Raw genomic sequence first — 25,364 nt, forward strand, 5'->3', positions numbered from 1 at the left:
ATACTAACCTCAACATCAAAACCTTCAATCCAAATCCAAATTCAATCCAAATTCCATACCTAAAACCTTGATTTTGGACAAAATTACCTGAATGGAGTATTACTACCAAGGACAATCAAGAAAAAACTTATAACGAACCAAAATCTGCAGAAGAAACAAGTGGAACCTGGAAATAACATCCAACACAAAACTGAGTGAGTAATATTCAGTCTGAAGGTACTTCTGAAGCCAAAAAGTAAAAGACAACAATCTCTAGGTAATTTTGTTATGTAAAGCTAAGTAAAGCTACTGTCCCCTGTAGCTCAGTTGGTAGTGGGTTTGTTTCCCACGGGGGGCAAGTATGAAAATGTATGAAAATGTATGCACTCACTAACTGTAAGTCGCTCAGGATAAGAGCGTCTGCTAAATGACTAAAATGTAAATAAGTATATTAAGCTACCAAGCAGCTAGGACAAAACAAACCTGGCTGCAACTTCAATTAGCACTGAAGTGTGAAATCAGATGTGTGAAAACTCTTGAGCCCAACAATGGCAGGAGAATTTCACAGCCAAATGCATGGACCTTTGAAGCCCCCATTGCTTATCCCTGTGCAGAAGTCATTACAATACAGTACCCCATGGATGTTAAAAAATAACCCTGCATGGAATAAGTACAAAACAAAGCTCCTCAAGGACAATCCAGAGACACTATTTGCTGACTGCTACAAAGAGGGGAACGTAAGCAACTTAATTTCCCACACAGACCATCCCCTGGCATGGCACAGTGCTGTAAGAGCACACTACCCCTATGTCAAGAGAGAGGTTATTGGCCCAGGGTGGAAACTCAGAATACTAGACTTTGAGGAAATTGAAACAACCTCTGTCAACGTGTACAAGTCTAGGACAGTAATGGTGAAGGGCATCCTCAAGCAGTTCCAGCAGGACTTTTACTAGATCAAAGAGAGAGCACAGCAGGAAAAGCTCTCTCTCTGTGATGACTCCCCCATCCTGAGTGAGTCTGATCACACCTCTTCAAACTGTCCTGCAGACGAGGATAGTCACCCCCCCCAGCACTGAACACACACAGGTCCCACAACTGCACTGCTCCTCCATCATTGAGAGGGATAAATTCACAGCGCTGGAGAGAGACATGGTGGAGCTCAGAGAGCTAGTCCACACAATCCAGACAGAACAAACCCACAAAGCAGGCCAGCACAACAACACCGCCCCCAACAAGACCCGGAGGGCAGAAGGTGGAGATGGACGGTTGTCTGAGAGAGCTGGCTGCTCTACGGACTGAGCTGAGAGAACTTAAAGAGCACGGCACTGAAGGAGGAGGTGAGAAAGCTGAGGCGTGACAGAGAGTAGGCCACTCCCCCAGAGAAGCCAGCAGAACAGCCCACCTCAGACCCGTACCACAACCTCAACACCACAATGGGACAGACAACACAGGACCCACCAACTCAACAGACCACACCCCCTCCTAACAGCCCCCCTGTCAGCTCCCCTGATAGCCCTCCTGACAAGCCCCACACATCCACTGAGGACACACAAAAGCCAGAGATTGTGCTCCTCATTGATTCAAATGGCAAATACATTCAAGAGGATAAACTTTTTCCCAAACTCAAAGTGGCTAAACTCTGGTGTCCAAACATTAGGCATGCCCTGGAGCTGTTGTCAGAGGACAGACTAGGGTCCCCCAGCCACATCATAATTCACACGGGCACAAATGACCTGAGGGCAGAGCAGGAAAGGGTGGCTACATCACTCAAGGGAGTGATTGAAAAAGCTTCTTCCACTTTCCCCAGTGGTTATCTCCAACCTGCTACCACGAAAATACTTTCACCCTGCCACCATACAGCGGGAGAATGTATTTCACGAGACTGTGCCTCAAAACCTACTGTCTACCTGGCCTACCATTCCACCCTGGACTTGAACAGCTTTTACGACCAGGTCCACCTCTACAAGGCAGCAATCCCAACTTTTGCCAGGACCCTGAAAGACGTCACCCTCAACCGTAGCCCCAGCACCTCACACAGGAGCAACAGACACCCCGCCCAGACCTGCAAGACCCCCCCCAAGGACCTGCACCAAGAGAACCCACGCCAAGAGGACCTACACCCAGACCACAGCATCACCAGCCACACCCCAACCAGCTAAGACCACCCCAAGCAAACCCTGGCCACACCCTATATAGGCCCCCCCATATCAGACCTATGCCCCTTCTGTCCATCCCATGCTCCCCGCCCCTGCGGCAAGAACCTCAACATGACAGCAGGACATATGCCCAGTCTGTGAGAAGAGCAACAGGCACAACCCCAACTATTACACCCGCCCAAGCCCCATCCTGCGACCTAAGAGGTATGTATCAGACGCTCAACATGCTCTGCTCACACCTACTGTGATGGTCCGGGCCTAAACCACGCAAAAACAACACTAGACACTATGGAACACAAAGCTTTTACTATCTCATCCTGGAATATACAAGGTCTGGGTCATCTGCCTTTGGCCTAAAGAGCAGGAACCAAGACTTCATCAAAGAAATTGGAAATACAAACATTGTCATCCTACAAGAAACATGGTATAAAGGAGACGGACCCACTGGTTGCCCTCTAGGTTACAGAGAGCTAGATTACATCTGGCTAGAAATTAATAATGAAATTATCTCAACAGAGAAAAATGTCCTCATGTGTGCTACCTGTATCCCCCCAATACAATCCTCATACTTTAATGATGACAGCTTCTCCATCCTAGAGGGGAGATCAACACTTTCCAGTCCCAGGGACATGTACTAGTCTGTGGCGACATAAATGCCAGAACTTGACAAGAACCTGACACCCTTAGCACACAGTGGGACAAACACCTACCTGGAGGTGACAGCATTCCCTCCCCCATATGCCCTCCTAGACACAACTACGACAACATAACCAACAAAAACGGGTCACAACTCCTGCAGCTCTGTCGGATGCTGGGTATGTACAGTGAGGGAAAAAAGTATTTGATCCCCTGCTGATTTTGTACGTTTGCCCACTGACAAAGAAATGATCAGTCTATCATTTTAATGGTAGGTTTATTTGAACAGTGAGAGACAGAATAACAACAAAAAATCCAGAAAAACACATGTAAAAAAAATTATACATTGATTTGCATTTTAATGAGGGAAATAAGTATTTGACCCCTCTGCAAAACATGACTTAGTACTTGGTGGCAAAACCCTTGTTGGCAATCACAGAGGTAAGACGTTTCTTGTAGTTGGCCACCAGGTTTGCACACATCTCAGGAGGGATTTTGTCCCACTCCTCTTTGCAGATCTTCTCCAAGTCATTAAGGTTTCGAGGCTGACGTTTGGCAACTCGAACCTTCAGCTCCCTCCACAGATGTTCTATGGGATTAAGGTCTGGAGACTGGCTAGGCCACTCCAGGACCTTAATGTGCTTCTTCTTGAGCCACTCCTTTGTTGCCTTGGCCGTGTGTTTTGGGTCATTGTCATGCTGGAATACCCATCCACGACCCATTTTCAATGCCCTGGCTGAGGGAAGGAGGTTCTCACCCAAGATTTGACGGTACATGGCCCCGTCCATCGTCCCTTTGATGCGGTGAAGTTGTCCTGTCCCCTTAGCAGAAAAACACCCCCAAAGCATAATGTTTCCACCTCCATGTTTGACGGTGGGGATGGTGTTCTTGGGGTCATAGGCAGCATTCCTCCTCCTCCAAACACGGCGAGTTGAGTTGATGCCAAAGAGCTCCATTTTGGTCTCATCTGACCACAACACTTTCACCCAGTTCTCCTCTGAATCATTCAGATGTTCATTGGCAAACTTCAGACGGGCCTGTATATGTGCTTCCTTGAGCAGGGGGACCTTGCGGGCGCTGCAGGATTTCAGTCCTTCACGGCGTAGTGTGTTACCAATTGTTTTCTTGGTGACAATGGTCCCAGCTGCCTTGAGATCATTGACAAGATCCTCCCGTGTAGTTCTGGGCTGATTCCTCACCGTTTTCATGATCATTGCAAATCCACGAGGTGAGATCTTGCATGGAGCCCCAGGCCGATGGAGATTGACAGTTATTTTGTGTTTCTTCCATTTGCGAATAATCACACCAACTGTTGTCACCTTCTCACCAAGCTGCTTGGCGATGGTCTTGTAGCACATTCCGGCCTTGTGTAGGTCTACAATCTTGGTCCTGACATCCTTGGAGAGCTCTTTGGTCTTGGACATGGTGGAGAGTTTGGAATCTGATTGATTGATTGCTTCTGTGGACAGGTGTCTTTTATACAGGTAACAAGCTGAGATTAGGAGCACTCCCTTTAAGAGTGTGCTCCTAATCTCAGCTCGTTACCTGTATAAAAGACACCTGGGAGCCAGAAATCTTTCTGATTGAGAGGGGGTCAAATACTTATTTCCCTCATTAAAATGTATAACATTTCTGACATGCGTTTTTCTGGATTTTTTTGTTGTTATTCTGTCTCTCACTGTTCAAATAAACCTACCATTAAAATTATAGACTGATCATTTCTTTGTCAGTGGGCAAACTTACAAAATCAGCAGGGGATCAAATACTTTTTTCCCTCACTGTACATGATCAAATACAAATCTTAGAATCAACTATTAAAGCCTACCAATTAGCTATACTTAAACTCTTTAACATCATCCTCAGCTCTGGCATCTTCCCCAATATTTGGAACCAAGGACTGATCACTTCAATCCCCAAAAGTGGAGACAAATTTGACCCCAATAACTACCGTGGGATATGCGTCAACAGCAACCTTGGGAAAATCCTCTGCATTATCATTAACAGCAGACACTTACATTTCATCAGCGAAAACAATGTACTGAGCAAATGTCAAATTGGCTTTTTACCAAATTACCGTACGACAGACCACGTATTCACCCTGCACACACTAATTGACAAACCAAAACAAAGGCAAAGTCTTCTCATCCTTTGTTGATTTCAAAAAAGCTTCCGACTCAATTTGGCATGAGGGTCTGCTATACAAATTGATGGAAATTGGTGTTGGGGGAAAAACATACGACATTATGAAATCCATCTACACAAACAACAAGTGTGCGGTTAAAATTGGCAAAGAACACACACATTTCTTTCCACAGACCCGGGGGGTGAGACAGGGATGCAGCTTAAGCCCCACCCTCTTCAACATACAGTACCAGTCGAAAGTTTGGACACACCTACTCATTCAAGGGTTTTTCTTTATTTTTACTATTTTTTACATTGTAGAATAATAGTGAAAACATAAAAACTATGAAATATCACATATGGAATCATGTAGTAACCAAAAAAGTGTTAAACAAATCAAAATATATTTGTGTGGGGGTGCTTTGCTGGTGACACTGTCTGTGGTTTATTTAAAATTCAAGGCACGCTTAACCAGCATGGCTACCACAGCATTCTGCAGTGATACGCCATCCCATCTGGTTTGGGCTATAATTTGTTTTTCAACAGGACAATGGCACAACACACCTCCAGGCTATTTTACCAAGAAGGAGAGTGATGGAGTGCTACATCAGATGACCTGGCCTCCACAATCCCCCGACCTCAACCTAATTGAGATGGTTTGGGATGAGTTGGACCGCAGAGTGAAGGAAAAGCAGCGAACAAGTGCTCAGCATATGTGGGAACTCCTTCAAGACTGTTGGAAAAGCATTCCTCATGAAGCTGGTTGAAAATGCCATTAGTGTGCAAAGCTGTCATCAAGGCAAAGGGTGGCTATTTGAAGGTTACTACATGATTCCATATGTGTTATTTCATAGTTTTGATGTCTTCACTATTATTCTACAATGTAAAAAATAGTAAAAATAAAGAAAAACCCTTAAATGAGTAGGTGTGTCCAGACTTTTGACTGGTACTGTATATGTCAACGAATTGGCGAGGGCATTAGAACAGTCTGCAGCACCCGGCCTCACCCTACTAGAATCTGAAGTCAAATGTCTACTGTTTGCTGATGATCTGGTGCTTCTGTCCCCAACCAAGGAGGGCCTACAGTAGCACCTAGATATTCTGATCAGATTCTGTCAGACCCAGGCACTGACAGTAAATCTCAGTAAGACAAAAATAATGGTGTTCCAAAAAAGGTCCAGTTGCCAGAATACAAATTCCATCTAGACACCGTTGCCCTAGAGCACACAAAAAACTATACATACCTCGGCCTAAACATCAGCGCCACAGGTAACTTCCACAAAGCTGTGAACGATCTGAGAGACAAGGCAAGAAGGGCCTTCTATGCCATCAAAAGGAACATAAAATTCGACATACAATTAGGATCTGGCTAAAAATACTTGAATCAGTTATAGAACCTATTGCCTTTTATGGCTGTGAGGTCTGGGGTCCGCTCACCGACCAAGAATTCACAAAATGGGACAAACACCAAATTGAGACTCTGTGTACAACGTAAAACACCAAATAATGCATGCAGAACAGAATTAGGCCGATACCCGCTAATGATAAAAAAATAGCCATTAAATTCTACAACCACCTAAAAGGAAGCGATTCCCAAACCTACCATAACAAAGCCATCACCTACAGAGAAATTAACCTGGAGAAGAGCCCCCTAAGCAAGCTGGTCCTGGGGCTCTGTTCACAAACACAAACAGACCCCACAGAGCCCCAGCACAGCAACACAATTAGACCCAACCAAATCATGAGAAAACAAAAATATAATTACTTGACACATTGGAAAGAATTTACAAGAAATCTAAGCAAACTAGAATGCTATTTGGCCCTAAACAGAGAGTACACAGTGGCAGAATACCTGACCACTGTGACTGACCCAAAATTAAGGAAATCTTTGACTATGTACAGACTCAGTCAGCATAGCCTTGCTATTGAGAAAGGCCACCGTGGGCAGACCTGGCTCTCAAGAGAAGACAGGCTATTATGTGCACACTGCCCACAAAATGAGGTGGAAACTGAGGTGCACTTCCTAATCTCCTGCCAAATGTATGACCATATTAGAGACACATATTTCCCTCAGATTACACAGACCCACAAAGAATTCGAAAACAAATCAAATTTTTATCAACTCCCATATCTATTGGGTGAAATACCACATTGTGGTATTTCACCCAACAGCAGCAAGATTTGTGACCTGTTGCCACAAGAAAAGGGCAACCAGTGAAGAACAAACACTATTGTAAATACAACCTATATTTATGTTTATTTATTTTCCCTTTTGCACATCATTACAACACTGTATATATACATAATATGACATTTGAAATGTCTTTATTCTTTCTTGTGTAATGTTTACTGTTCATTTTTTATTGTTTATTTCACTTTTGTTTATTATCTATTTCACTTGCTTTGGCAATGTAAACATATGTTTCCCATGCCAATAAAGCCCCTTAAATTGAAATTGAATTGAGAAGGGGGGGGGGGGGGATAGACAGAGAGAAAGAGAGAGAGAGAGACAGAGAGAGCTCAGCACAAACAACACCCCACAGCATCACTAGAAATATAAACACCATAACTCCGAGGGTGTGTGTGGGAGTGGTTCTCCTACCTGCCAGCACATGTGTGGAGACTTCCTCTCTAGGATGTACTGGGTGAGTGGTGAGGGCTCCAGTTCGTACTTGTCAAAGGGCAGCTTGTCAATCACCATGGGCTCACAGTCCACACAGGTGAAATGCACCATGGGGTGGGCGGAGCGAGGAGGCTAGTGGTGTGGAGGGAGAGAATGACAGATCATTTAGAGCATTTCATACAATGTTGTCCCTGTTGAGGAGAAATAAAACTCCTGAAACTATACCCATACCATGCTATGACACCACAGGAACTTCACCCCCAGTTCTTGGCAAAAAAGACGTGGCGAGAAGCAATCATTCACAGGATGCCAGGGGCCAGGACAACTACAGGTCCCAGAGGGCAATAGTGCAGAGCCATGTTTAACCCCAAAATTACTGGATTTAAGAGGAGCATAATGCTTAATGCTCATCCTCTTTCATGTAATCTATTAAACGCTTAAAGGGATCGTTCACCCAAATTACATATTGGCTTCCTTACCCCGTAAAAAGTATATGGACAAGGTTTGACAGCAATCCGTGCTTTGGTTTAGTTTCCCTGGCACTGTTTTCAAATGCTATTTGGACATGATGCGCGAAAAATGCTCATATCGGTACCAGGACTTGAATGGGATTCGTGCCACAAATGCTCAAACGTTAGCATTTGGAAACAGTGCCAGGGAATAAAAACCAAAGCATGGATTGCTGTCATACCTTGTCCATTGGTTTCCTTACCCTGTAAGCAGTCTATGTGTCATTTTGTAATTTGGGTGAACTATCTCTTTATAATCACACAAACAATATCTCTGAGTAATTCAAAATGGAGGGACTAATGAGCTTGCATTAGTGTTACTGCATCAGTAACTGTGTGGTTAATGGCATCCTCTCACCAGAGTGGGTGAGTTCTGGTCCGGCCAGAAGGACTCAGGGATGGGCCAGTGGCCTACGGGCACCCCTGTCTTGGGGTTGGGTCGCACGTAGATGAGCTTGTGGCAGCTGTGCCAGGGATGTGGGCTGAAGGACAACATGGGGCGGATCGTGTCAACCACACCATCTGTAGAACCAAACAACAACATTTGTAAGTCGCTCTGGATAAGAGCGTCTGCTAAATGACGTCAATGTAAATGTAAACAACATGAGGTGTCCATTTCTCAACCGAACACAAACAGAAGAACAGCCATTCGGAGCAGCTGTTCGGAACACATCAGTCAAGCACTGTCGGAGGGAGTCACCTTGAGACCATCAGAGGATACTTAATCAGTGACACACAGTCACCCACAATAACTCCGAGCGCATTCCTGTTAGGATGTACCTTCGCCTACCAGAGGCGGATCTGGCCCTGTCTTTTCAAAGTCAATGACGACACCACTCAGAATCTTCTGGACCAGAGACTCCAGACACTGGTTCAGCATCCTTTGAGTCTGCACACAGTATGATCGTCCTGGAAAATAACAGTAAAAGAGGGAGGGACAAAGAACAAAGAGAGAGGGATGGAGTGGCACTGTCATTCTGCACTTAAATATTTCAGAAAGCATAGAGAATACAAAGATAGTTGCAGAGTTCATTTCCAGTCTCTGAGGACATTGCAAATGTTACATTATACATAGCCTGAACCCTGAAGAAGGCACTGTGTGACGAAATATTGGTTTACCCATTCAATTGTTGAGAGCATAGAGTGCAACTTTCTTTCTTTGTTATACATGGCCTAAAGTGGAATTATAAATCCAGTCTCATGAATGGCATAACAACAGATACAGCCCCACCCCAGAGCCAGTGGGGGCATACACAGAACTAGAATGAGTAGAATGGGCGTCCCCATTGAAGTAAATTATGAGTGGATTTGCTGTCAATGGTCAGTGTACTCATAGGAGTAAAGCAGGAAGTTAACTATATTTCTATGGGGGCATCCTACCTCCAGTGACCTCACACATCTGGGTGATGGCAGACTCGTCGGTGGGGACGCTGCCCAGCTGCTCGCTGTCGGCCACGGCAGCACCGGGGAGACGCAGCACCAGGGCGAAGAGACGCTGGTCCCATCGAAAGGGCTCCTTGGTCAGCTCACTGCCTGGCAGGGGAGAGTTCAGGGGCAAGTGGAGCTGGGGACAGGGAGATAGGGGCACAAAGGAGGGAGAGGGGAGGGTGTCACGCCCTGACGTATGGAACTCTTGTTTGTGGAGTCAGGGTGTGTGAATCTATGTTTTCTATGTTTAGGATCTAGAGTTGTGTTTCTGTGTTTGGCCGGGTGTGATTCCCAATCAGAGACAGCTGTCGCTCGTTGTCTCTGATTGGGGATCATACTTAGGTAGCCCAGTTGCTTACTATGTTTGTGGGATCTTGTTCCGGGTTAGGCTTGTATGTGTTTAGCCTGAGGACTTCACGTTACGTTGTTTCTTGTTTTGTTTAATGTTTATTTTATTTAATAAACATGTTCGCATACCACGCTGCACCTTGGTCTGACCCGTCTCTCAACGAGCGTGACAGAGGGGTAGAGGTGGGCAAGATGTGAAAATTGGATTAGTATTTAATTTGCCTTTTTTCACTAGACTCTGGCTGGACAATTTAACTGGGCCCAGAATAGTTTTTTTCTTCTTATATAGTGTAATAACAGTTTAGAGAATGTGAGTCATCTTAATAACATACTGCTCATGAAGAAGCAAATGTACTGGAGCTCCCTGCATGATTCAAATGTGGCCTCTCTTTAACAGCTTTGCTAGCCAAGCTCACAGAAGAACTCTACTGGCTGGAGAGTGAAATGATTCCTTCTTCATTAGACCCAGCCAGAACCACAGTCCACTGCTTTTATAATGGGTCTGTATCAAACTTCTCAGTGTGGAAGTGCTGACTTAGGATCAGTTTAGCCTTTTAGATCACAATGAATAAGATTGCATGGACAGGGGGGACCTGATCCTAGATCAGCATTCCTACTCTGACACTTTATGAATACCCCTGACTTCTAGGTAACCAGTCAGAGGACAGGCCAGTGTCTTCTCTCACCTCATCCAACACTCCAGAGGTGTGAGTCAGCTTGTTTCCATCCGTAATGGTGATGATCACCGATGGCTCCAGAAAGAACGGGTTACGGCCCTGAGGGTAGACAGGAAAGTTCATGGGTAAAAAAAAAAACTTCTAACATTTAGCTAGTCTTGTTAGGTCGACTTCAATATGGTCCCAGCATAATTAACTACCCATACTCACTCCTCCCAAAGTTTCTCAGAATAAGGGGAAACTGTTCTTTACTACTGTGAGGAAGCTTGGTTTATTTTGTTGTCTATTTTTGACAAGTGCTTTATCAAAATGACTATAGACAATTCAAACTGAATTGAAATGTGATATCTTCTGCAGTGATAATAGGAAAAAGTGTGGGTGTTGTATTGATGTCTTTGATGTTAATGCTCTGCTGTTGGTCAGGCTGAGAGATGTCCATGTGGCACTTTGTGAGGACAGAGGCTAGCTCCTCCTCTGGACTCTATGGATCAATATTCACACAGACACACACAAACAGGGAGAATGGCTAAGGAGATTTACACACTCCCGATGCTCACCTCTAGCCTAACCCCCGTAAGTGTGTTAATCTATAATAGCTTTCAGACAGGGGTTTGGAGAAACAATAGATGGATGGGGAGATGGTGCTGTTATTGGCAGATTGGCTAAAAGATACACAAATATACACTGCTCAAAAAAATAAAGGGAACACTTAAACAACACAATGTAACTCCAAGTCAATCACACTTCTGTGAAATCAAACTGTCCACTTAAGAAGCAACACTGATTGACAATAAATTTCACATGCTGTTGTGCAAATGGAATAGACAACAGGTGGAAATTAAAGGCAATTAGCAAGACACCCCCAATAAAGGACTGGTTTTGCAGGTGGTGACCACAGACCACTTCTCAGCTCCTATGCTTCCTGGCTGATGTTTTGGTCACTTTTGAATGCTGGCGGTGTTTTCACTCTAGTGGTAGCATGAGACGGAGTCTACAACCCACACAAGTGGCTCAGGTAGTGCAGCTCATCCAGGATGACACATCAATGCGAGCTGTGGCAAGAAGGTTTGCTGTGTCTGTCAGCGTAGTGTCCAGAGCATGGAGGCACTACCAGGAGACAGGCCAGTACATCAGGAGACGTGGAGGAGGCCGTAGGAGGGCAACAACCCAGCAGCAGGACTGCTACCTCTGCCTTTGTGCAAGGTGGAGCAGGAGGAGCACTGCCAGAGCCCTGCAAAATGACCTCCAGCAGGCCACAAATATGCATGTGTCTCAAACGGTCAGAAACAAATCAAATCAAATCAAATTTTATTGGTCACATGCGCCGAATACAACAGGTGCAGACATTACAGTGAAATGCTTACTTACAGCCCTTAACCAACAGTGCATTTATTTTAAACAAAAAAAGTAAGAATAAAACAACAACAAAAAAAGTGTTGAGAAAAAAAGAGCAGAAGTAAAATAAAGTGACAGTAGGGAGGCTATATATACAGTAAAATAAAGTGACAGTAGGGAGGCTATATATACAGGGGGGTACCGTTGCAGAGTCAATGTGCGGGGGCACCGGCTAGTTGAGGTAGTTGAGGTAATATGTACATGTGGGTAGAGTTAAAGTGACTATGCATAAATACTTAACAGAGTAGCAGCAGCGTAAAAAGGATGGGGTGGGGGGGCAGTGCAAATAGTCCGGGTAGCCATGATTAGCTGTTCAGGAGTCTTATGGCTTGGGGGTAGAAGCTGTTGAGAAGTCTTTTGGACCTAGACTTGGCACTCCGGTACCGCTTGCCGTGCGGTAGCAGAGAGAACAGTCTATGACTAGGGTGGCTGGAGTCTTTGACAATTTTGAGGGCCTTCCTCTGACACCGCCTGGTATAGAGGTCCTGGATGGCAGGGAGCTTTGCCCCAGTGATGTACTGGGCCGTACGCACTACCCTCTGTAGTGCCTTGCGGTCAGAGGCCAAGCAGTTGCCATACCAGGCGGTGATGCAACCAGTCAGGATGCTCTCGATGGTGCAGCTGTAGAATTTTTTGAGGATCTGAGGACCCATGCCAAATCTTTTTAGTCTCCTGAGGGGGAATAGGCTTTGTCGTGCCCTCTTCACGACTGTCTTGGTGTGTTTGGACCATGATAGTTCGTTGGTGATGTGGACACCAAGGAACTTGAAGCTCTCAACCTGTTCCACTACAGCCCCGTCGATGAGAATGGGGGCGTGCTCAGTCCTCTTTTTTTTCCTGTAGTCCACAATCATCTCCTTTGTCTTGGTCACGTTGAGGGAGAGGTTGTTGTCCTGGCACCACACGGCCAGATCTCTGACCTCCTCCCTATAGGCTGTCTCATCGTTGTCGGTGATCAGGCCTACCACTGTTGTGTCGTCGGCAAACTTAATGATGGTGTTGGAGTCGTGCCTGGCCATGCAGTCATGGGTGAACAGAGAGTACAGGAGGGGACTGAGCACGCACCCCTGAGGGGCCCCCGTGTTGAGGATCAGTGTGGCAGATGTGTTGTTACCTACCCTTACCACCTGGGGGCGGCCCGTCAGGAAGTCCAGGATCCAGTTGCAGAGGGAGGTGTTTAGTCCCAGGATCCTTAGCTTAGTGATGAGCTTAGAGGGCACTATGGTGTTGAATGCTGAGCTGTAGTCAATGAATAGCATTCTCACGTAGGTGTTCCTCTTGTCCAGGTGGGAGAGGGCAGTGTGGAGTGCGATAGAGATTGCATCATCTGTGGATCTGTTGGGGCGGTATGCAAATTGGAGTGGGTCTAGGGTTTCTGGGATTATGCTGTTGATGTGAGCCATGACCAGTCTTTCAAAGCACTTCATGGCTACAGACGTCAGTGCTACGGGTCGGTAGTCATTTAGGCAGGTTATCTTAGAGTTCTTGGGCACGGGGACTATGGTGGTCTGCTTGAAACATGTTGGTATTACAGACTCAGTCAGGGACATGTTGAAAATGTCAGTGAAGACACTTGCCAGTTGGTCAGCACATGCTCGGAGTACACGTCCTGGTAATCCGTCTGGCCCTGCGGCCTTGTGAATGTTGACCTGCTTAAAAGTCTTACTCACATCGGCTACGGAGAGCGTGATCACATAGTCGTCCGGAACAGCTGGTGCTCTCATGCATGCTTCAGTGTTGCTTGCCTCGAAGCGAGCATAGAAGTGGTTTAGCTCGTCTGGTAGGCTTGTGTCACTGGGCAGCTCGCGGCTGTGCTTCCCTTTGTAGTCTGTAATAGTTTTCAAGCCCTGCCACATCCGACGAGCGTCAGAGCCAGTGTAGTATGATTCAATCTTAGACCTGTATTGACTCTTTGCCTGTTTGATGGTTCGTCGGAGGTCATAGCGGGATTTCTTATAAGCGTCCGGGTTAGAGTCCCATTCCTTGAAAGCGGCAGCTCTACCCTTTAGCTCAGTGCGGATGTTTCCTGTAATCCATGGCTTCTGGTTGGGGTATGTACGTACGGTCACTGTGGGGACGACATCATCGATGCACTTATTGATGAAGCCAGTGACTGATGTGGTGTACTCCTCAATGCTGTCTGAAGAATCCCGGAACATGTTCCAGTCTGTGCTAGCAAAACAGTCCTGTAGCTTAGCATCTGCGTCATCTGACCACTTTTTTATTAACCGAATCACTGGTGCTTCCTGCTTCAGTTTTTGCTTATAAGCAGGAATCAGGAGGATAGAGTTATGGTCAGATTTGCCAAATGGAGGGCGAGGGAGAGCTTTGTATGCGTCTCTGTGTGTGGAGTAAAGGTGGTCTAGAGTTTTTTTCCCTCTGGTTGCACATTTAACATGCTGGTAGAAATTAGGTAGAACGGATTTAAGTTTCCCTGCATTAAAGTCCCCGGCTACTAGGAGCGCTGCATCTGGATGAGCGTTTTCCTGTTGATTAATGGCCTTGTACAACTCATTCAGTGCAATCTTAATGCCAGCATTGGTTTGTGGTGGTAAATAGACAGCTATGAAAAATATAGATGAAAACTCTCTTGGTAAATAGTGTGGTCTACAGCTTATCATAAGATACTCTACCTCAGGCGAGCAAAACCTCGAGACTTCCTTAGTATTTGATTTTGTGCACCAGCTGTTGTTTACAAATATACAGAGACCGCCACCCCTTGTCTTACCAGAGTCTGCCGTTCTGTCCTGTCGATGTAGCGTATAGCCTGCTAGCTGAATGTTATCATTGTTGTCGTTCAGCCACGACTCCGTGAAACATAAGATATTACAGTTTTTAATGTCCCGTTGGTAGGATAACCGTAATCTTAAATCGTCAATTTTATTCTCAAAAGATTGAACGTTGGCTAATAGGATTGATGGGAGAGGCAGTTTACTCGCTCGCCGTCGGATCCTTACAAGGCACCCGGATCTGCGTCCGCGATATCTCCGTCTCTTCATCACGCGAATGACGGGGATCTGGGCCTTGTCGGGTGTCTGTAGGATATCCTTCGCGAACGCCTCGTTGAAGAAAAAATCTTCGTCCAATGCGAGGTGAGTAATCGCTGTCCTGATATCCAGAAGCTCTCTTTGGTTATAAGAGACGATGGCAGAAACATTATGTACAAAATAAATTACAAATAACGCGGAAAAACACACATAATAGTACAATTGGTTAGAGGGCTGTAAAACGGCAGCCATCTTCTCCGGCGCTGTTTGTCACTCCATGAGGGTGGTATGAGGGCCCGACGTCCACAGGTGGGGGTTGTGCTTACAGCCCAACACCGTGCAGGACGTTTGGCATTTGCCAGAAAACACCAAGATTGTCAAATTCGCCACTGGCGCCCTGTGCTCTTCACAGATGAAAGCAGGTTCACACTGAGCACATGTGACAGACGTGACAGAGTCTGGAGACGCCGTGGAGAACGTTCTGCTGCCTGCAACATCCTCCAGCATGACCGGTTTGGCGGTGGGTCAGTCATGGTGTGGGGTGGCATTTCTCTGGGGGGCCGCACAGCCCTCCATGTGCTCGCCAGAGGTAGCCTGACTGCCATTAGGTACCGAGATGAGATCCTCAGACCCCTTGTGAGACCATATGCTGGTGCGGTTGGCCCTGGGTTCCTCCTAATGCAAGACAATGCTAGACCTCATGTGGCTGGAGTGTGTCAGCAGTTCCTGCAAGAGGAAGGCATTGATGCTAAGGACCGCCCATTCCCCAGACCTGAATCCAATTGAGCACATCTGGGACATCATGTCTCGCTCCATCCACCAACGCCACGTTGCACCACAGACTGTCCAGGAGTTGGCGGATGCTTTATTCCAGGTCTGGGAGGAGATCCCTCAGGAGACCATCCGCCACCTCATCAGGAGCATGTCCAGGCGTTGTAGGGAGGTCATACAAGCACGTGGAGGCCACACACACTACTGAGCCTCATTTTGACTTGTTTTAAGGACAATACATCAAAGTTGGATCAGCCTGTAGTGTGGTTTTCCACTTTAATTTTGAGGGTGACTCCAAATCCAGATTTGATTTCCATTGATAATTTTTGTGTGATTTTGTTGTCAGCACATTCAACTATGTAAAGAAAAAAAGTATTTAATAAGATTATTTCATTCATTCAGATCTAGGATGTGTTATTTTAGTGTTCCCTTTATTTTTTTGAGCAGTGTATATACAAACTGAATTAATATTCCTCAAATCTATATGCACTGTATTGCATGCTATTTTACAGAATACTTGTGCATAATAATATGTTTGAAAGTTAACTAGTGCCTGATATTCATTATGATTTGTTATAAAGAATCATAACAAATATCAGAAGAAAACTTCACCACAGGTGTAGGCCTAAATGGTCTGTAGAGGTGTGTGTGTCAGGCATACCTGTCCATAGTTGTCGATGCCGGAGACGAGGCGGTTCAGATTGAGGAGGTCAAAGGCCGCACGGAGGGCGTAACCGAGAGTGGTCAGTCCAGATGCCTGCAGGTTCTTCAGTTCACTCATAAATGTACAATGGTTCTCCTTCCAGCCCGCCTGAAATACACACAAGGATAGTGTGCCACACACACCACATGAAGGGAATGCAATAAATACTCAGACAGGCAGAAGGAGGCTTGCGTCATCATCACACTGCATGATCAACCTGCATAAACAGTCCAGTCATGAAAGTGGACACAACACACGCTCCCTTGCATACACTCACACTCACACACACAGTATTAAATTACATTGACCCCGGAGCATAGAGGCATTTTTGCACGCACAAACAACCACACTCACTCATATTAAGCATATTAGTGATGGGTTACAAGATACAGTAAAACCCCCATACTCATATAGGCTAAAGAAAATGCAAATGAATTACTTAAAAATCATACAATGTGATTTTCTGGATTTTTGTTTTAGATTCCGTCTCTCACAGTTGAAGTGTACCTATGATAAAAAATTACAGACCTCTACATGCTTTGTAAGTAGGAAAACCTGCAAAATCGGCAGTGTATCAAATACTTGTTCTCCCCACTGTATGTATTATCACAATGTCAGGTGTTAATCCTAAATGAGCCTCTATATTAAATAACACGATTAAACCATGAAAATTGTAGGCTTATTTGTGATGTGGACAACAATATCAAAAAAAACAAAACACAAAGTAATGGTTACTATTGGCTCTTGCTGAAGCACATCCTGAAGCTGCTCATCACATGAGACCAGGGCTTTCCCGTGGGAGAGCAGCCTAGTGGGTGAGTGGGAGTGAGTCGCTGCTCTCTCTTTCCTCCACTGAGGTCAAGTACCTTACTGTTACAGCATTATGCTTAATCTACGGATGACCTGCAGGCTTACTAGCCCCACAATAAGCACTACCATGCTTCCTAAATAGAGAGCGCAAGAGAAAGAGAGAGAGAGAGAGAGAGAGAGAGAGAGAGAGAGAGAGAGAGAGAGAGAGAGAAGGAGAGAGAGAGAGAGAGAGAGAGAAGGAGAGAGAGAGAAAGAGAGAGAGAGAGAGAGAGAGAGAGAGAAGGAGAAAGAGAGAGAGAGAGAAGGAGAGAGAGAGAGAGAGAGAGAGAGAGAGAGAGAGAGAGAGAGAGAGAGAGGTGACATGGACACAGAGCAGGAAATACAATGGGAAAGAGTAGGCTAAGCTTCTAAGTATGTGTAGTCCTTGGATACAAGGCATGACCTCTAGAATGTTTGGAGTTTTGTTTACTCCAATGTAATTATACACAGAGAGAGATTTGTAATAGAGGATGCATATCTTTGAAGTGAGAATAAACTATGTGATTTGATTTTGTAAAACGTTAAAGTAGTGAAAAATAGCATAAAACGATATTTAATCAATTTTAAATGTGAAGTAGCATGTTGCGTTACTTCACTGGGCTGATGAGCCCAACCCACCGACAAACAAAGGAGTAACACACACTGAAACACTCCTGTACGTACACACACATGCACGCACCCACACACACAGTCACACACACACGCCTACATCCTCTGAGTATCTAAGCGAGTGGGATTTCGAGCTAACCATCTTGTCTTGTTACGTTCACTGAAGACAAAACCTCTACTGGCAGGCTCAATAATTCAGGTGACAGAGTCATTCACCCAACCTTCTTTCTTTCTCTCCACATCAACAATTAATTGCAGGCTGTGTATAAGTGTGCAATCAGAGTCTCTCCTTTTATCACAACATTGTCTGGGTCACAGTTGGTGCAGAGGGAGGGAGACATGAAAAAGAGTGAAAGAGGATCAAGGATGTATGCATTAGAAGAAATGTGCCCCACTACTCTCATGTTGTAAAGTATGGGGAAGGATTAGGATATTGTGGCTGAATTGTCGACAGTGTTGTGGTAGGCTATTTATTGCATTGGGTTGTGCTTCATGCCATGTGGTGACACATAGGCTACAAACATAGGCATCTAGGAAACATAGGATAAAACAGGACACAAAGCCACAGAGCTAGCCTACATCCTGGTTGTAGCACTGACATCATCGTTTTCAAATGTGTCTGTCTCTCGGCAACCCAGACACCGGGTTAGAGTGCCAAGAAAAAGACTCACAATGAAAAAAGTGATTACGTCATCATTATATATAATCAAAAATATATCTACTGTATATGTCATTGTGCCTGTATATAGGCACCCCCATCCCCAATAAATCAGTCTATGAGCCAGGGTACTCTGTAGCTCAGCTGGTAGAGCACGGCGCTTGTAACGCCAAGGTAGTGGGATCGATCCCCGGGACCACCCATACACAGAAATGTATGCACGCATGACTGTAAGTCGCTTTGGATAAAAGCGTCTGCTAAATGGCATATTATTATTATATTACTAGGCTAAATCATGCTGGGTTCCTGCACACACTGACTGCAGTACAGGAGGCTGCTTTCCATAAACAGACAGATAACAACTTGTTCCTCGCAAAAGCCCCAGTTATGAGGAAGCAGACTCCTATGAATAAAGTTCCCGGGATCCTTTAGTTTAGGAGCAGAACCAAAATGTGCCAGGTTGAAGGCATGTAATGAGGCCTTGGCTCATGGAACTTGAACAGACAAGTCAGGCACACCAGAAAGCACCAACACCCATTCAGTAGAATGTAAAAATAAAACATCATGTCATTGTGTGTGTCAGACTCAGAAGGGTGGTGCTAAACTGGTCATGAGAGCAGGAGATGAGAGCACTGTGAGCAGAGCTGTCACTGCAGTGAAAGCTAGGCTGCTTAACAGGCCCAAAGAGCTGTGATCACAAGGAAGGGAAGGGGGTCACAGACTCACAGACAGTGAAGCGGAGCAGGTTGTGCAGCTGGACTCTCCCTCAATCTGTGACATTAATGTTTGAGGGGTTCCCAGAATTCCCACAGCTTCACAGACACTAGTACAGACAACAGTACAGACCCAGTGGGACACGACAGACACCCAGAGGATTCAAGTCCTTAATAGACAGGGGAAAGGAATTCCTATTGGGATGTGTAGCCCTAAACCAGAATCCCATAAGAATGAGAGGGCAGAAATGTTCCTTATATGCAAGTATACAGTTGTATTACTAGGCTATTCATTGTATAAAGCAGCTGGATCTACCTGTCAGGCATGTGAATGATAGCCCTGAACAAGATTCCTAGAAGGATATAGGCAGTCAGGCAGAGCAGGGCTGGCCAAGCTTGGGCAGTAAACACATGCCTGAATGATTAGAACACAATGTTGAACATTTGTAAAACTCAACCCCACCACACACTCAAAACAACTTAGCACAACCTTCCCTGTGGCCTTTTGTGTACTAGTTGACTCATAAGTGGATGAACTGCTCCAGCAAATATAGCACACACACAGTACACAACATCTGCCTAATACAATGTCTTGCCAGAGAGGAAAGGAGTGTGAAAGATTTTTTTTAAATACACATGGAGAAAAAAAATCTGCCCTGCCCCAGGAGGAGGAAGAGAAGAATGACGTTCCTCCCGATGGTCCAGGAACAGGGCAAGTGAGCTCAGACTAGTGAGGAGGAAAAGACAGCGCTGTCTTTATCCAGCAGCGTATCCATGGATCAGCTCATGAATAATGAAAACAGAGATAAAAAGCTATGCTGCTCAGTGGAAGAAGTGCACACATTCAGTAGTCAGATTCCATTTCTCACCGGGCAGGGCAGGCGAGACATTACAGGCTGGGTTATTATTGTGCGAACTCTGCTCATCAACACCTAATACAGGGAGGAGCTTTCTCTCCCAGGTGCCTAAGCCAGACAATGGACATTTCAGTAGCCATGCAGTTAGCTAGTTATGTATATTCCAGAACCATTAGCACTTGTGCTTTTGAATAGTTTCATCAAAAGTCCCTTGACAATAACCCCTTAATACGTAACAAATCAGGAACAATGCCCTCAAAGAAAATTCTGAAGGAGCTTTATAGGCCTTTCTGGGCCTATAATTTAATACAGAAACAAAAACTGAACAAACTCTGACACCAATGGCGTTAAAATGGAATAGCTAATGAACCACAACATTTATTTGGAGGGAAAGAATGAAAGAAGACTAGGATGTGTGCATGTTTTGGAGGGACGGGGGTGTAGGAAAGCCCATGGGAGGATGTCTGGCCACCTGCCAGAGAGACAAAGCTAATGAAATGCCAGGGAATAAGCCACTCCACAGTACTGTCACTGTCAAAGTCAAACCACATAAATACAGCAGCAGCACATATACACATGATGAAGCTGTCTGATGCAGCCACACCTTCTGAACCTCTGCAACACTGCACATGAAAGAAGCCATAGAAGAAGCAACAATGCAGTTGCATGCAGTTGACCTTCACACATTCATTATACTATACCAACATTCAAAACATGACTGCCACATGCCACATGCAATGCACTACAGCACTACTCATTTGACATATGGCTACTTATACTAAGTATGTGCCCATCCCCAACACGGGTGCATGTATAGACATGTGACAGTGCATTAATAAAGGATGAATACATGGCTGTCAGATACATCACAGCAAATTAGCCCCAACAGCTTACTCATGTTCCTAAGTCTGATGTAATGTTTCATTGGCATCCAGATGATAAAGCTAGCTCATGCAGTGACTGCCAGATTCATATGGGTAAATCAAAATAGGCACACCTATTTGTTTTGTTAATTGAGATAACTTGTCGTTGAAAGATTCTTTACATGTTTGAGAGCTTTGGGGTTAGGTGCCTCTCACATACTCTAAAATGAAGATCATATTCCACTATATTTTTGTGCTTTGAGGCAGAGTTGGATATGTATCAAATGGTATTACATTCCACCTGCCCCTTGTCATTGTTTGAAAGAGAAAACTCTACTCTAAATGACAAATGCCTTAAGGCATGAGTCTTATGTGCTTTCATTTAACTTCACTGGCGAACCCTATGCCACATTATTACATTATTATGTGTGCACAGTGTTAAAATTATAACCTGCTGCCTCTCCCTGTTGCTTAATTATTGGTGTGGGCTAGGATGTTATATTCCTTTTGATAAAGGGCACTGTTTATAATATGAGTGCAAGGCTGAGGGTGGAGGCATTGGGAAATTATTATGTAATCATACTGTAGAAGGTTATGATGTTGGCACTTTATAAGGGCATTCGATCATTATGAAGTTATAAAAAAAAAAAAAAAAAAAAAAAAAAAATAATAATAATAATCCATGCCCCTACATATGCACCTACAAAAATTATGTATGCACTAACTGTAAGTCGCTCTGGATAAGAGCGTCTGCTAAATGACTAAATTTTTTTTAAAAAAATTTAAGTTATGATTGTGTGAACTACAGAATGGGCACCTTATGGTCTAAACTCCGATTTAGATGAAAATACTGAGTGTCACGTGAACATTATAATTTTCTATAATAAAGGGGGGTTTATCAAATCAAATAAGTTTGAGTTGCCCAGTCCATATTGGCCAATGGGGGTGCTGTATAGAGTTCAGCCATAGAACGGATGCAAGGGGAGGGCTCGACAAGAGGTGCAGGCCAGTTGACCAATCCCGGCTGAGTTAGCCCACAAACGACCTCACAATAGATAATACATCTATCTCTCCGCCTCCTTCTCAACACCATAGAGCTTTTCCAATTCCAACACAAAAACACCATGTCCGCCATGTTCAGAGGTAACATAGCTCCGGTCTGCGGTATTTTTACAAAAATGTGCCGTTTTCGTCACTGGGATGCCGCCCAACCCGCAGCTACAAACCAGAGGGACAGTAACGTCTCACTGTCTGCAAAATATCCGCGCCTTAATCACATATAAAAACAATGTAACAGTATTTACCTTAACGCCGTATGGTGGATCATCGAATGTAACTAGCATGTACCTGTCGCCTCTACTAGCCGGGTCTCGGGCACGCAGCTGTTTAAAAAAAATGAAACAATACATGTTAATTTAGACTGAATATGTCAAAGGGACCCTCAACTTCATCAAGGCAAATAGTAAGATGAAAAAAGTCGGTGTGAAATTATTTACCTTCATAAAGATCTCAACAGCGCCTTTAGCAATGTCCAGATACGTCGTACCCAAATAAGTGCGCTGATTCATAGAAGCGGACGTGTCTATCAGGAAAAGTAAAATAGGCATCTTAAATGTATAGATATATAGGTATATGCTTTTCAAATACCTATTATCGTCATATGACCCATCTTGCGGCCGGGGCTTGCATATATGTGTGTATATATCTTTGTTATAATCAGATCCCCCAAAAGAGGGTCATACAGCCACCCCTTGTCGCTTCTTCACTCGGTCTTTCCTAAGTACTGCTGGACTCGCGCTGTTAGAGAAGTTCTCTTCTGAACAGTGAAACGCCTTCGGTCCACCACTACGATCGTATTGGTTGAGCCTGACAACAGTGGCCACTCCCTGCCCTCCATAAATACTGTGTGTTACGAGGTCGAGAGAGACGGTTTTCTCATCCGTCTACTACTAACTTCTGTTCTGCTAAACAGATGATCATGCAGAGAGGGGATCCATGTACTGGTGCAAGAAGATGCATTACTCGTATTTACCTCTAAAGATATTGATTATGGTCATTCTATTCTACATAGTATAACGTTGTAATTACTTCACATACATACATACAAAAAATATATATATATTACCTAAAATTACAGTATGGTTAGCTGAAAATAAAGGACCCCGGTCCCATGTTCCCGTTTTGTTGTCTTGTTGGGGGAGGGTGGGAGAGAGTCACCTCATCGTACAATCGTTATAATAATCGTGCCGTCCCTTCCACCTTCCCCTCCCTGTTTATCTCCTCTGTGCAAGCAGCACCTACAAACGCCATGTTAATGCAAAAGCTCCAGTGCGAATGCGTGCCTGCACGTCCTCGAAACGGAATGTTCTGCTGCTGGTGCGTGATCATGTCTGTTACTTTAGAATCATTGTGTAATTTATGTAGAACACGTTTTAACGACAGTAGGGACACTCTATTTTCCTAAATGGGACATATGCAGCACCCGCCCCTCTGCCTGTGTTTATGTAGGCCTACTAGTAATGTGCAGTTCGCGAACGATTCGTTATTTTTGAACGACTCTTTACTGACTCGATAGTCATGATTCGTTTTTCTGAGTGACTCGATCGGTTGACCTGTAGTGCTGACCGCAATGAGTCCTACAGCAGGATTAATACACGCTCCTCCAGCTCAGCGGCTCTGTCATATGCGCGCAGGAAAATAGATAATGAGCTTAAAGAAGAAAAATACATAATAATTGATTGATAATTGATTGCATGGTGCAAGAATGACTGCAATTCATTGATTATTGAATGTTTTGATGGGCACAGCTTTGTAGTACCAAAACATACACAGCCTCTGCTCAACAAACTCGAACTCGATAACGAATCGTTTGGCGGGGCTGCAGTTCGCGAACGACTGTGCTTATCACAAGAGGTGTGCCGACAAAATAAGTATCGTTACGGATATGGACAATTTTATGGATACGATTATGATCCGAATATGTTTTGTAATTAACGGTAAATAATGCACGCACGCATCTTTCTCAGGTCAGTCAAGTGAGGTGCTTCGTGGTCTAAATAATTCAACTGGCTATTTTTCTCGTCTGTAAACAGAAGGGTGGGCTGTACGTTGATTCTGCTGCTCTGATTGGATAGAATGAAGCTGTATTTCTCTGTCTACTCGCTTCATAATTTCTCCCGATCACTTTCGGTCTGACCATTCAGACTGCTGCTGCATCCTGTTAGGCTGCTACTATGATCAATCAAATGGCAAGGACGTTCGCTATCAACGTGTATAATATCTAACAAGCGGGGCGAGGGTACAAACAAAAATGGAACGCCGATGCACACTCTGACTGATAGCAAACTTGTCTGCCCGCTGCAAGTTGAGGACACACAGACACAGGTCAGACACACAAACACACACCCTCCGTATTTTGCCAACATCTACATAGGTATATTAAAACATGTCCGTTTTTTTCGATCACGAGTATCACCCGATCCAACTTTCAACTGTCAATTTCCGAATAGGAGTAGGCCTTTGGCGATGTCGGATTCAGCACACCCCTACTTATCACCCCTCAGGGCAGTCAAGCAATGCATTCCGCCAAGAGTCGTTCACAATCTAGTCCGGTTGCGGCCACAGCTAGACCTCGTTTCAAATGTATCAATACGTAATCTTATTTGTATGCCTAATAATCACGTTTACAAGTCTCAGTCACAAATGACAGCTCCAACAAGCCCCCTATGTGAATGAGAGGCTCTTCATCGGTGAGGGTTAACGGCGGCTGGCATCCAATATGTTGCATTACCGCCCCCAACAGAACTATAGTATAGATCAATTACACTTTGTGATACAAAATGGGAAAGGGGAACCGGGAGAAAAAATTATAATAATATATATTGTAATGACCCGGCTGGGTCATAATGGAAAAGAAAACGGACACCAGGTGTGCAGGGCAGAACACAGGTTTATTCCTAAACTGGGCTATTGTTCAGGCCACAGCCCACGCCACTAAATTCCGAATGTACACAAATATACCATGTCAAGTTAAGGGTCACCCTCATAGGAGCAGATCAGGGTCCCGAACAGAAGAGAGCAAGATGAGACAGTAACCCGTATTTATGCATTTCAAAACCCAGCAGAATTACCCATCATACCCCCCCCCCCCAACCTTTCCCTCTGTCCTGGCATATTTAACCCCTGCTAGCACCCATGAGAACAATAACACACCCACGAACACAGAACACAATACCAGGTCGTTACAATATAATAAATGGACAGTTAATAGTCGGATCTGATGATACTTGTGATCGGAAAAAACAGAAATGTTTTAATAACCCTATACTCATTAAAACCCATCACCTTATTCCACTACTTTAACCCTATCTGATCCTACCCCAGAAACAAGAGGCTCATAGAATCATGACTCTTTAAAGTTTTTAGTTTATCATTCGCAGGTAGGGGGTCCTGCTTGCTCTGGGTATTACTAACTCAAATTAT

At 44.7% G+C, this 25,364-nt stretch overlaps 1 protein-coding gene and 1 pseudogene across 2 annotated transcripts in view; one reads left to right on the top strand and one right to left on the bottom strand.

Annotated features, from left to right (window-relative positions):
- LOC311107887 (integrator complex subunit 6-like) overlaps nucleotides 1-22,700 on the bottom strand; it is a 34,954-nt gene extending 12,254 nt beyond the window's left edge. The window contains exons 1-8 of the mRNA XM_084150473.1: nucleotides 22,379-22,700; nucleotides 22,187-22,264; nucleotides 16,292-16,441; nucleotides 10,487-10,576; nucleotides 9,405-9,588; nucleotides 8,805-8,933; nucleotides 8,383-8,546; nucleotides 7,495-7,647 (exon numbers count right to left, since the gene is read on the bottom strand). Of these exons, the coding sequence (XP_084006599.1) occupies nucleotides 7,495-7,647; nucleotides 8,383-8,546; nucleotides 8,805-8,933; nucleotides 9,405-9,588; nucleotides 10,487-10,576; nucleotides 16,292-16,441; nucleotides 22,187-22,264; nucleotides 22,379-22,489 (1,059 nt within the window). The 5' untranslated portion in view covers nucleotides 22,490-22,700. The remainder of the gene's footprint in view (nucleotides 1-7,494; nucleotides 7,648-8,382; nucleotides 8,547-8,804; nucleotides 8,934-9,404; nucleotides 9,589-10,486; nucleotides 10,577-16,291; nucleotides 16,442-22,186; nucleotides 22,265-22,378) is intronic.
- A 1,472-nt stretch (nucleotides 22,701-24,172) lies between these two features.
- Nucleotides 24,173-25,364, top strand: part of LOC311107605 (motile sperm domain-containing protein 1-like) — a 30,862-nt pseudogene continuing 29,670 nt past the window's right edge. The window contains exon 1 of the transcript XR_014615872.1: nucleotides 24,173-24,266. The product of XR_014615872.1 is annotated as a motile sperm domain-containing protein 1-like (transcript). The remainder of the gene's footprint in view (nucleotides 24,267-25,364) is intronic.

This window comes from Coregonus lavaretus (assembly GCF_964263955.1).
Source record: "Coregonus lavaretus genome assembly, chromosome: 32".
NCBI classification, from domain to species: Eukaryota; Metazoa; Chordata; class Actinopteri; order Salmoniformes; family Salmonidae; genus Coregonus; species Coregonus lavaretus.